This window comes from Polistes canadensis, unplaced genomic scaffold (genome assembly GCF_001313835.1).
Source record: "Polistes canadensis isolate GaletaPanama2010 unplaced genomic scaffold, ASM131383v1 scaffold_303, whole genome shotgun sequence".
Classification (NCBI taxonomy): Eukaryota; Metazoa; Arthropoda; class Insecta; order Hymenoptera; family Vespidae; genus Polistes; species Polistes canadensis.
Genome location: NW_014569850.1, coordinates 102,886 through 116,899, shown reverse-complemented (window position 1 = coordinate 116,899; position 14,014 = coordinate 102,886). Strand labels below are relative to the sequence as shown.

Sequence of the window (14,014 nt, the reverse complement as noted above, 5' to 3'; positions counted from 1 at the left end):
ATATGTTTATCATAATACATAGTAAAATCTTTCAACCTCGGTTACGTCGATAAAGGTTAGGTACTTACTTACTTATTTATTTATTTATTTATTTATTTACTTACTCGCGAAATATTTGAAATTTTTCTTCCACGATATTTTCCTGCCTTTTTATATATTCTTGTTTTATGAATAATAGTACTATATTGCAAGTTTACATAAGTCTAAGAGTCATCGATGAAATAAATAAATGTTCAAAATTTCTTCGTTCCTTCTGCGCAAGTTGTACTGCGCAAGATATACTACGCAACGTGGTCTGCGCAATCGTTTCATTACAAAACTGAATTATATAATTGTTTATTAGCATAAGAAATAAGATAAATACTAGTATAAACTATGTTAGAATAATATCTTATAGAAAAATCGTGTCTTAAATTTTCCAAAAATAAAAAAAGGAAATATTATATTAATAAAATGCACGGGAAACGTTCTAACCTCAAAATAAAATGGTTCGAACACGCGAATCGGTATAAACCCACTGTTGTTTTTTCAAGAGATAAAATTATGAACAAAGTTTTCTCTTAAATCGAAGAACGATGTCGTCCATAAAATTATGTTTTTGACCATTTTCTTAAGCCAACTGGCTATATAGTACTACCGCATACATGATTTTTCTTTTCTTCTTCATTCCCTTTTTTTCTTTTCTTTTTTTTTCTTTTCTTTTCTCGAGAACTCAGACGAGACGAATCTTCTCGAGACGTACACTGTATAAAAGTTGATAATGTGTATACGTGTAAACACGTATACACATACACGTATACGAGGTACATCATAATCATACATCTACACATCATATATTCATAGATGCATACTTACATACTTCTTACATTCATACACATCATACATACATATACATACATACATACATTCATAGATTCATACAACGAGCGAGCGTAATTAAAAAAGGACAGACGCTCGTGCAAATTCTCTTTATCGACCGAGGACGCGACCTTTACTGATATCATTTCTCGTCTACGCCTATAAATGTCGGTCATTTTTTTTTATCTCTTTTTTGCTTTATTATTTATTTTTCTCTCCTTTCTTTTTTTTTTTACTTCTTCTTTATCTTCCTTTCCCAAACGATCTCTCTCTCTCTCCTTTCATTTGTCCCAAAAAGTTTTGTCGAAAAAAGAAAAAGCTCTGACGACGACGACGTCTTGAAAGGAAGGAAACAAGATGGCCGACAAATCGCTTGGCACCGTCGATATTTTCCGTTTTCTTTTTATCTTCTTTTTAATTTCTTTTTTTTTTTTTTGACGAGACGATCGGATCGATCGCAAAAATACGTAATACGTAATACGAGTAAATCCCCCTTTTCTATGAAACTTTTTCCTCGATTACGTATTGTCTATATATGCCGAGTAACGTGTGTGATTGTGTGTGTGTGTATGTTTGCGTTTATTTGAAACGTATATTCGAATACATCGGGTGCGTGAGATAGAACGAGATAGAAAGAGAGAAAAAGAGAAAGAGAGAAAGAGAGAGAGAGATGGAGAGAGAGAGAGAGAGAGAGAAAGAAAGGACGCTTTTAAGGATGTCGATTCTCATCAAATGAATACGACTAGGACTTGGCCTTTTCGCTTTGTGCTTCGTCAAAGCCATCTATAAGCGTTTCGATGATGAACTTGATCGTCAACTTGTAGATGTTTTTAACATTCTCCGAATAACGTTCTTCCAACGTTCGTTCCACTGCATCTAGGAAGGGCTTCTCGATTTTCTGAAAACAGATCTTCCGTTTTTCGCTTATCTTCTTACAAAAAGAGAGATTCGAAATTGAAGGAAGATATAAAAAGAGAAAGAGAGAGAGAGAGAGAGAAAACGAATGGAAATAAAATGAATTTAATGTGTGCATAGAGAGTTTCTATAAATATATATATATATGTATAAATAAAAATACACAAATAAACAAAATTATGTTCGTCAAAAATATTTTCGCACAATTTCTGTCGTTCATGATCGTCGGTAAGATAGATCACTGTAATGTTAATGTATTCAAAATAATAATCTAATTTGCAAATTATATTTGAAGGGATGTGTTAAATGTTACGTTTAATACAAAATAAAAAATAAAAAGAAATTGCGATTAGATGTATAAATAATTTTGGGACATACCCAAAAATATTGTCGATCGAAGCCCGGAATTTTAGTGTGCGATGCACCAACCTCATGCAGGTACGTCAGAAATGTATCCATGTCGTCTAAACACTTAATTCCTTCATCGAGAGTCATCATGACCGTTTTTGCATGTTCGGCCAATTCCATGCTCGACGATTGTTGTTCCTTCGTTCTCATATCACGAAATTTAGTGAAGAGATCCAATAGATCTGTATTTTCCTCGAATAATCTGCAATTACAAATATTTATCGTCAAATTGCATTATATGCGTGTCGACAATTCAATTTATTATTATTATTATTATTATTATTATTATTATTACATATTTTTTTGTTCTATTTTTTTTGGAGGGGGAGGGGGAGAGGGGGTAGAATATACCTACGTATTTATTTAAATATTTTTTATTTGTTTCAATCGGAAAAAACAATTGATTTTCTGATCAAATCGATTACAATAATTGATAAACGGATACGTGTAATTTCACTTACAATTAATCAAAGACAAGACGCAAATTAATTCTGCATTATCGTCACGAATTCGATCACAAGCCGCCGAGCTAACCTCAAGGAATGGGTCTGATTAATTAGATCGATTAGATTCACGCTATTCCCAACCCTATTATTCTCCAAGACCATTGTCACGAGACATATTCAAATGAACAATCGATAGCTGATGATTTTCATTAATATCTATGATATTATTATTAATAATCGTGAAAATAATTTCTAACCACGGTGCGAACAAATTGTATTTATTAAAAAAATACAAATAATAAATACGTATTGTATACTAATGATATTTTGTAATTCGTATTTATTTGTTCGATAATTAACAGCCTTGATTGTTACTTGCACGAGTAATAAGAAATTTCTATTAACATGCAAATCAATAAACGGCAATGCATTTAATTTTTTTTATCCGATGTAATTGCAATTATCGATAAAAACAATTGGTATAGATTATTTTTATGAATTTTTTATTTTTGTTTTTCTATTAAACAGTATCAACAAAATGAATTTAATCAATACGTTGTAATATGTTAATTGAATACGAAGAAAAGTTCGAAAGAAAATAAATAGAACGAAATAATAATTATTATACAGATATTTTCTATCTATCTCTTTCTTTCTTTCGTTATATATATATATATATATATATATATAAAACAAATCAAAATATAAAAAAGAAAGAAAAAGAAGAAAACAATTATAGTTGTCAACGATAGGTCGATACATTGGCGCACATCTACTACTACATCGTTTATTGATTTCCGAAGCTGTTGTGTTGGAGCAAAGGAACGTAGTTACGTTCCTCGCGTCTCTCTCTCTCTCTCTCGCTCGCTCGCTTATACGACATACATAAATAACACGATCGAATTTAATTATGTTACGTTAAAAGCTAACTACAAACATGATCGCTACTATGACGACAGAAAAAAAGGAAGATATTTTTTGAAAATTCGACAAATTATCAATTCCATCCCGCTACTATTATAATTTTTCTATCATGCTTGAAAAAGAAGTAGTATGTGGTATGTATATTAAGAAAGAAAAAAAAAATATATTTATTACAAAAAAAGAATCATTCTTGTGTCTTCACGCGAGATAAAATTTTAAGATTGATAAAATAGGGGATAGGGTTGAAAGAAAATAGTAAAAGAAAAAATGATAATAATAAGTAATAGTTGTTAGTAAAAATGTTGCAATTTATTTTAGGATGGTAGACATTAAATGTATTAGTTAGTACTATGAAAGCAACGAAGCGATACGATCAAAGTGCTGAACAGTGTTTGAAGGACTTCTTCCGATTGCAATTTAATTAATAATCGAGTTATCGTCTCTTTTCAAATACATCATTTATCTACGATCTATACTGAAAGTAATCTTTTTTTCTTTTTTTTTTCTCTATTTTTTTTTTCCTTTCAACTTTCGTAACATTAAAAAATGATCCTCTATGCGGATACAAAAAGATCCTTTTTTTTTAAATTTGCTAGGGAAATTACGCGCGGGAAAGTAAAAATTTTTACTTCAAGGAACAAAAATTATTTTTCCAAAGAGTCTTATTTAAACTTGGTAACTTTGCTTGCCAGCACGAGATAAGGAACTTTTCTTCTCGTTTGACTTTTATTTTCTCGATAAAATATTGTATAAATATATATATGAGAAGAACTTTTTCTACGATAACCTAAACCTATTTACTTTCCTTATTCGTTATATTTTCATGTATAATTTCTACATTTTCTTTTCTTTTTCTTTTTTGATTTTTTTTCTTTTTTTTGCAATAAAACTTATCGTTAGTATAATATATTAATAATGACAAAACTTTTATCAATTCTTTCTACTTTATTTCTAATATACACGTTTCGTAAATTCAAAAACACAAAAAGTAACTTTTCCCATTTTTATAAATACCTTTGTAAAACTATCATCGTATCGTAAGTAAATTATACTATAAAAGAAAAAAAACAATAAAAAGGTTTCGTAGTCTGAAAGATAGAAAAGATATTATAATGACAAAAGATATTTTTAAATGTCGTAGCCGTACTCGAAGTATATGTTAGCGTTAAAAATAAATAGGTGAGTGAAAGAAAGAAAGAAAGAGAAAAAATAAAAAGAAAAAATAAAACAAAATAAGAAAACAACTGACCCTCTGAACGTTGTCTATCGGATGACTCGACGGTTTATAAACGAGTCAAGTAACCGTAAATTTAATATCGAATTTAAAGATAAGGACGTGTGTTAAACGGAATAGTACGAAAAATGATGGGAATTAATTGCACCTAAGTTTCAAGCTAACTAGGTAATATGAAATTTTTGGATTGCAACTTTCAATTTCAATTATCTTCTCTTGTAAGTAGACAGAAACTGCAAATTGTTCGAACTCATTCGTGTTCTATCTTTTTCTCTCTCTCTCTCTCTCTCTTTTTAATTCCCTTCAAACTTTCCGAGACCTTTTCTAACGCTCAGCCTCCGCAAATCCCCAGAAATCAATGTGGAGTGCCTTGTTGGAGAAATTGGAATGAGTTTGTACGAGCCTTTGCTAAATTTTCTTCCGATTAGTGTAATTTTATCTTGAACGAACTAACTTGGACCTAGTAGTTTTACTCATCATCGTAATCTTGCCAGTTACCAGAAAGAGTGAGTGAGAGAGAGAGATATATATATAGAGTGGGAAGAAAATTACGTTGTAACGACATGATTAAAGAAAAATTAAGGGTGTCTTGATGATTACTAGCTTTACCGTAAACTTCATTTCAGATTTAATCATCCTGTAACTTAGTTTACGTTCCTGTCTAAATAACGATGATACGATGATACAAATTTTATCATCCAACCAGATACGCTTATTTCATTTTATTTCCTTTCCCCAAAAATTCACGTAGAGAGATCTATAAATACACCATTTGATATATATATATTATACAAATTTTTATTACGTTAATAAACGAATCGTCACGAGTTTGTCGGACTAACAAATACTTTTTTTTAACTATATATATATATATAATATAAGAGTCATTAAAATCTATTCACTCTTAGTATAAAAGATATTTATCGAAACTTTTCAAAGAAATTGCAAAGATACACAATCTACAGTATTGCATTCTCTGACATTTTATGAACGTTTTTAGATTGATTTATTACTCAATATAGTATTCTACGCGTAGATAAAAGAATGTACTTTAATTTAATATAAAAATCATTAAAATCTGTTTGCTAAAAGTATAAAAAATATTTACCGAAACTTTGCAAAGAAATTGCAAAAATGCACAATTAACAGCATTGCATTCTCTGATATTTTCTAAACCTTTGCAAATTGATTTATAACTCGAAAAGGTATTCTACGCGTAGACAAAAGAGTTTACTTTAATTTAATATAAGTTTCATTCAAATCTATTCACTTTTAGTAGAAAAAATATTTACCAAAATTTTTCAAAGAAATTGCAAAAATGCACTATATACAGCATTGCGTTCTCTGACATTTACTGAACTTTACATGCTAAATTTATAATTCGATATGTTGTTCTACGTGTAGACAAAAGAGTGTACTTTAATTTAATATAAGTTTCATTAAAATCTATTCACTTTTAGTATAAAAAATATTTATCGAAACTTTTCAAAGAAATTGCAAAGATGCACAATTTACTGCATTGCATTCTCTGACATTTTTTGAACTTTTGCAGACGAATTTATAACTCGATATGATATTCTACGCGTAGACAAAAGAGTGTACTTTAATTTAATATAAGTTTTATTCAAATCTATTCACTCTTAGTATAAAAAATATGTACCACAACTTTTCAAAAAAATTGAGGAGATGCATAATTTGCAGCATTGCAATTTCTTTTTCCTACGTGTAAAAAGAAACAAGAACTGAAAAGAAAGGAACAAGAAAATGAAGCAACTCGATGGTATTCGCGTTGATGAAATCGTTCTGATGTGAAATCATGATTCTCTTGTAAAATAATTCGTATAATGATTACCTAGGTTCTCCTACGAATATTAGAAAATCTATTGTTCGTTTTTGCGCAAAAACGAGTTAAAAAAGAAAAAAAAAATCAAAAGATAATGGAAGAGATGAAAAATTCTGCGAACGAGTAGGAATATTTGTATCATAGATGAACGATAAAAGAAAAAAAAGAAAAAAAAAAAAGAAAAGGGGAGAAAAGAAAGAAAGAACCCAAAGTTACCCTACGTATGTTTCAATATTTGAACCCTTGGAATGGTGAATACTTTTAATTAAAGTATTTTATAAAAACGGAATACTTTATTTATTATGACATTGATATTATTATAAAAATCAAATCTCTAATAATAAATTATATTTATAATAATGAGATATAAAGTATATTTTCGTTTCTTATTTTATATAATTTTCACGTGACCAAGATTCAAAATAATAATCAATACGCGAAACGTGTTTTAACCTATGATGAAAATCTACAAAACAAAACAAATACAAGAAAAAAAGAACAGACAATTATTATATTAATAATTACGGAATGCATGGCATTAGAGATTAGGCTAGTAACGCAAAAAAAAGAAACAAAAATATCTTTGACTATTGGTCCTGTTTTATCGACAACATTATCGTTACCGATGTTTATTACAATTTACAGACATTACCCCTACTATATATTTTTCGTTGAAGACGGTACTACGCCCTATATTATTTGACTGCGATAAATTGAATTGAACTAGCGGGAAAACGAAATCGAGAAAATGAGAGAAAAAATAGAATGGGAAGGGTGATCGTGGGGTTGGGGTAAAGGGGGAGAAATAAAAGAAAGAAAAAAAAACAGAGACAGAGAGAGAGAGAGAAGATATATTGTTTGCGAATCAAAAATGAACCCCTTCTTTTTCTTTTTTTTTTTCTCGATTAAAACGAACCGATCAATGATATTTCGCGACGAACGTCAAAATTTCTATGATACTTCCCCGAAGTAAGTACCAACGACGTTTGTGCTGTGAACCTCGGCCTCATTCCTACCTCGCTATTACTCCTGCGCTATCGAAAATCGTTACGCACTTTCGAGGGAGTGAGAGTGAGAGAGACAGAGAGAGAGATGGAAAGGGGAAAGAGAAAGACGAGAGAGTGAGAGAGAGTGAGAGAGAGAGAGAGAATGAAAAAGATAAAAAAACACGTTCGAAAAATTCCACTGTTCGATATTGTAACTTCATAACAACAAAACGTTGATATGCACACACACACACACATACCTACACCCCTTTTTATTTTTTTTTTTTTTTTTTTAATAATTATTTTACAGATAAACAAGAGAGGACAGATAAGTAGACGGGTAGGCAAACAATATAAAAATGATATGTGATAATTTATCATCTGTATATGTATATATAGACTTTGAATTTTAAATGTTTTCGTATTAGTAACATATTTGGGTTATGTGTGCACTGATTTCATGAGTTTCGCGATAACTTAAACCACTCCATGTTTACACGGTTATTTGGTTTCGTGTTTCGTATTGAGATCGTGTTTAGAACGAAATTTGTGTTATATGAAAATATTGTGTTTTTAATTTAATATAAGGAAAAATTGTGTTACACGTTGGTGTCATGAATTTTTATGAATTTTCTTATATCGAAATGATATTTTTTTAAAATACTACTGTGTTTTTTCTATTAGAAGTTTGAGTATACACGTGTTGGTTGTAATATATGTTAATAATATTTCAATATCTGAAATAAATTGTATCGATGTATAGAAAACAAAGAACACGTACGTACGTACATGTTTTAACGTTGATAACGTTCGACAAACTTAATAGAATTGGTAATGTTCAGGCAAACTTAAACTGATGCAGGTTTCATGATAACCAAGGTGTCGATTTATGCATCGCTACATGTGTCAACGTGTGTAGAGATCTTAAAGAAAGAAAACAAAAAAAAAGAAAGAGAGAAAAAGAGAGAGGGAGGGGGGGGGGGGGGAAGGAAATACTTATTTTCTGAAGTACACTTGAAAAAAAAAAAAAGATTTTTTAAAGTCAAACGTAAACGTGTTTTTGATCGTTCGCAAAAAAAAAGAAAGAAAAAAAAAATACATTTTTAATGGATGAAGTATTTAAGAGGTTGTTCAACAGATATGAGAGATGCGTATGATTTCGGTCACACAAGGGTGAATACAAAAAAAAAGAAACTAAAAATGCATTAGGGGAATAATCCCTGACCCTCTTTTGATTCATTCTATTGGTACGTAATGTTTGTGAAACTATTATTATACGTTTTTACCCCCGTTACGACTTGAAACAACGACGAATTGAATTGACAAATGTGACATCAAGAAAACACGTCAATTTATTTATATAGAACAATTGATAAAACAAATATCAATAATTTATAAACCAATACTAATACGTCATTCAAAAAACGCATTGAAAAAAAAAAACAATCTAAACCAAAAATCAAAAGAATGATTAGTAATTTAATGATATAATCGATAGGATTGAAATTATTGTTTAATCGTTTGATTAATTTTTAATCATAACTCTGACACGAATGAAATTAATCTTTCAAAATGAATTTTATAAATACATATCTGTTCTCGCATTTATCGAATAGAATAGAACAAAATAACTTTCATTAGTTTAATAACGTTATATACATAATAGAATTGCAAAAAGAGAGAGTGAGAGTGAGAGAAATTGAATATATAACATGGCGAGAAATTTGAATCGCAAAATACGTTGGCACATTTTGTTTAATTTTGTGGAACGATATCTAGCTTCTATGTATGTACGTATACACACACACATACACACACATTATTTGTGTTATAATACTTATATACATATTAACACACTAACCAACGTATTACTTATACACGCTAAGCTTTACTCGATACTATATGTATATAACGTGTATATATATACATATACATATATAACAATTCAATTATGGATGCGAAACGAGCACGCGAGCCGACGCAAGCACGTTGAATTAAGTCGAAAGGATATATTGCGACTAGTAAAAAGGCTGTTCTTGGAAAACCTCAAGGTACTTTTCGGTAAGAAATTTTTGTATACTTCCGTTAGAGGTCCGAAAGTTAAAAAAAAAAAAAAAACCAAATTATTTAATATATCAATATATCAATGAAATCTCAATACAATGTGACAAAATATACGCGTGATTTTTATTGTTTGTTTTTATAACATTGAATAAAAAATATTATTCTTTTTTTTGATCGTTCTATTTAACAAAATAAGATTAAAATAAAAATAAATAATTTCTATCATGGGAAAATACATTTTTAATGCATATATTATGACTTGGATTATATTCAAGGTTTCTTTTTTTTTTTTTTCGTTCCAGATTCTCTCTTTTTTTCCTTCATCATCATCATCATCATCATCATCATCATTTTCTTCTTCTTCTTCTTCTTCTTCTTCATCTCAAGAGAAAAAGAAAGAGAGGTAAAGCACATCATCGGCGTTGTTCGAAAGCAAAGGATCAGGGTAGTTCACTGAATAATCCACCCTACTTTCAGGGTTGTGTTTGACGTTGATGGCGGCCTTGAAGAGCCTAAACGCTCAGCTAATCACGTAATGGCGCGTGACGCGAAGAAACACGGCTTGTTCTACCGTGGAAAATGTATGTGGTGTCGTAGGAAAGAGAAAGATAGATAGATTTATAGACAGATAGATAGATAGATAGATAGATAGATAAATAGATAGATAGTGACACATAAACCTGTAGAAAGAAAGAGAAAGAAAATTGTTAACGTCACATCTAACACTGACACGAGAAATTGATGTTTGAGATTCATTTTTATTTTTTTTGCCAACGTCATCGGTGATTTATTGAAATAAATAAAAAACATTTCTATATTATGATATTTTGAAAAATATTGAAAAAAAAAAACAACACCCCCTCGAACTAATATTTATTTGTATTCATTTTTTACTTTCTCTGATATATAATTTGTTTTATTTTATTATTACATATTACAAAAGATTTCGAAATATTGTATTTAATTAATACGATAATATTATTAATATAATAAATTCATTGTTAAAACAATTTAGAAATGTTTTTTTTTTTCCTTTAATCTAAAACGATATTATTTTTCTTATATTTAAAATAATTATAAATATATTTTATCCAAGTTCTTTCGTAGAACAATGAAGAACATTATTCGGACGGTTATTCAAAGAGTAACTCGTTCGAGGTTCGATCCAACAAACTTGTCATTTATATGCTACTCTCAACGATATCACCATCGATCGAACGACGTGTATCTATTACAGTTCATGTAACTATAGATCCTTTCTATTTTTAAATTGAAACGTGCGCTCTCGAAGAAGAAGAAGAAGCAGAAGAATAAGAAGAAGCAACACGAAAGAACAAACGTTCGATAGTTCCTAGTTGGGTATTCTCGTTGAAAATCGAAAAGAACAGATAGAAAACGTAGATATATATTTTAATGATTAAAGATAATTGAATAGATGAAACAACATTTCATTTCCCATCCCCCTCCCCACCCCAACAAGAAAAAAAAAGTAATACCAAGAGAAATAAAAAAGAATGGAAGATAAGTATATGTAGATACTACGAATTCGATTATTTCTCACGCTGTGCGTGTGTGTATATATATATATATATATATAGTAAGATATAGTAGTAGTATATGACAAAAATATTTCATTTTGCAAAGAGATTTTATGCAATACTACGAATTCGATAAGCATATATAGAAAATAATGAATAACAAACCTTATGAACATGTAGACACCGGTAGATTCCAGGGCTCTCCCTACGGCCCTCCAACTAGCCATAACCGTAAATTTTTGCCTAGCTGTCAAAGGAAGTCTCGGATCTACAGTAGTTTGTGGTGGTGGTGGTGGCGAAGCTTCGCGATCACTTTGATTTCGCGATTTCGTGGCTGTAAGTTTGCTAAGTTCGCAGCCCATTTTTTTCTTTCCAAAGAAATTAATTTAATACGTAATTATTATCACCGATCCTATCTCTCCCTTACGAGTGTCCTCGATTAATAATTAATTTTTTTATTTTATTCTTCTTATTGTTTTTGTTAAATTTTTACACACTTTGCGAGAACAAACGTAAACGCGTGATAAAATTTGAATCTTCTAACAAGATTCAAAATGGCGATCGAACAAATCCACGATCGTGGTGGATCATCGATCGCGAACGCTCGTATCTTTCCACTTGTTTGTTATAAATCGATAACATTACGTAACTTTAAACGTTCCACCTTCCTACGGGGCGTATGTTTTACTTTTTAAACAAATGCTTATGCTTTTTTTTCTTTTCCTTCTTTTTTTTTAAGTCAATTATTAATGGTCCAGTTTATAGAGCAAACGCGTAAAGTTCGATTCGAAAAAGTGTGTCAATCCTGTAGAAATATTATTGAATTTTCATGGATTCGTCGTCATCGATGACGACTGATCGTCATACGATCGACATAAATCGCGACGATCGTCATTTTAATCGGCAGGTAAAACCTTCCCCTTTTCTTTTTCTTTTTTTTTTTAACTCATTTCATCGCACACGCGTACGCGATAACGCGATTCCGACAAAAATCTACTAAATGTTCTTCTTTACCTTCTTTACTTTTTCTTTTTCACTGTTTCTTCTTATTCTCCTCCTCTTCTTCTTCTTCTTCTTAAACACGCAACACACGTGTCGTTTGAAATTCTGACACACCGATTGGATACACGTCCGTGACTCGTCGCTAAGTTTCCACCGATTTCATCGCAAATCTTCGAATTCGGGTGGAAAAAAAAGAGAATTTAAAAAAAAGAAATAAATAAAAAAAAAAAAAATAAAAGAAATGGGGGAAAGAAAAAGAAAACACACACACAAGGAGATAATACGATGCTCGTTGAGCTCGTTTCTGTTGGTTGGTTGTTGTCTTATCTTTTTTTTTCTTTAGCAATAATCAATATGATTTTTGAAAGATGATCGAAAATAAATCCAAAGGCGACGATGAAAACCAATTGAGAAAGAAACACGTCACTTATGATACGTCAGGATCGGTAATGTTCATTTTGAATTAGAGGAATTCGAACTTGTTGGAGGGGTAAAGAAAGTACAAGTGGTGGTTGCTCTCGAGTATAGGGAAGGAGGATGATGATATTGACAGGAGGTCGAGTATCGGCGGGAGAAACCTTTCACTCTTTCTCTCTCTCTCTCCCTCTTTCTCTCTTTTTCTCTCTCTCTCTCTCTCTCTCTTCCTCTCTTTCGTTCGTTTTTAACGTGTTTCTCGAGATTACCAAACGTCCTCATCGAACGATCATTTCTTCAGATACGATTGTTCCTATTATTTTCTTTTCCATTTTTCTCGCTAATTCGTTCTATGTATATATATATGTGTATATGTATATATATATCTCTCTTTCTCTTTTGTAAATCGATTCCTGTCCTCTCTTCCTATCTTCGTTGATATCGAGCCAGCCAATCGAGAGCACCTGACGCTAGCTCTCCGTTATAAATGATATCTCTTCCTTCTGCTCATCATAACACCGCACAAGTAGACATAAAGAGAATATGTGAAAATAGAATTAAAAAAAAAAAAAAAAAGGAAACAGTCTAAGTGTATATAGACGAATTTAAAAAAAAAAAAAGACCTATATAGAACACCGATAGAAGAATCAAAATTATCCTTTAATTCTGATCATCATCTTTTTGTTCAACATTCAATATCGTTCTCTGATATGAATCTCGTCTTGTCCATTGATATAATATATTATTTATTTATTTATTTATTTATTATATTTCTTCACAATTTATCACACAAAATAATCTTACGAACAATTCACCAATCATATTTTATTTCTATCTATCTATCTATCTATCTATCTATCTATCTCTGTTTGTTTTATTAAATAAATAATCCTTTCTCGTGTTGTCTCTTTTTTTCTTTTGCACTGCACAGAAAAAAATTTAGCTCGTTCAACTCGGACTATTTATTGTGTCCTTGTTTTTCTTTTTTTGTGTTGTTTTATGTTGAAATAGAGTTATCCTTATCCCTCCCGTAATTTCCTCTTTTCTATCTTTAGACCGTTTCCCGGGGCTCCCTGGTATAGAGCTTACCGCAATTCTTGAACGTAAACGATATTGCCTAGAGCCCAGGCGAGCCGAGACTGAGGCACCCATAACAAGTGCTCCAATGGTGACGCATGCGTCCCGACGCCGGGACCCTTCCTTTCTATCCTTCCTTTCCATCCCCCTACCCCACACATATACTTTATATCTTTTCTCATCCTCAGCCTCATCTACAGACTCATCTACAGCCTCAGTTTCATCCTCGTTCTCAACCCTCAGCTTCCATCCAATCCACTACCCCCCCACCCCACCCTTTCTTCAACCCTCAACACCCAATCCCC

General features: G+C 31.0%; 1 protein-coding gene across 1 annotated transcript; it reads right to left on the bottom strand.

Moving 5' to 3' along the window:
- Window positions 1–1,269: 1,269 nt before the first annotated feature.
- Window positions 1,270–13,791, bottom strand: LOC106791400 (neuroglobin-like). Its single transcript, XM_014757017.1, has 3 exons — window positions 11,382–13,791; window positions 2,152–2,383; window positions 1,270–1,756 (listed from the first exon to the last, which is right to left on the bottom strand). Exons 1-3 carry the CDS (start codon window positions 11,576–11,578, stop codon window positions 1,601–1,603), a joined length of 585 nt encoding a protein of 194 aa, XP_014612503.1. The 5' UTR covers window positions 11,579–13,791; the 3' UTR covers window positions 1,270–1,600.
- Between the last annotated feature and the right edge of the window lie 223 nt (window positions 13,792–14,014).

Excerpts from the sequence above, each read along its gene's own strand:
- LOC106791400 (XM_014757017.1), bottom strand. The coding sequence starts at position 11,578 with ATGGGCTGCGAACTTAGCAAACTTACAGCCACGAAATCGCGAAATCAA. Across the intron at positions 2,384-11,381 it reads GGTGTCTACATGTTCATAAG|ATTATTCGAGGAAAATACAG; the intron begins GTTTGTTATTCA and ends TTGTAATTGCAG. Across the intron at positions 1,757-2,151 it reads TCGATCGACAATATTTTTGG|AAAATCGAGAAGCCCTTCCT; the intron begins GTATGTCCCAAA and ends ATCTGTTTTCAG.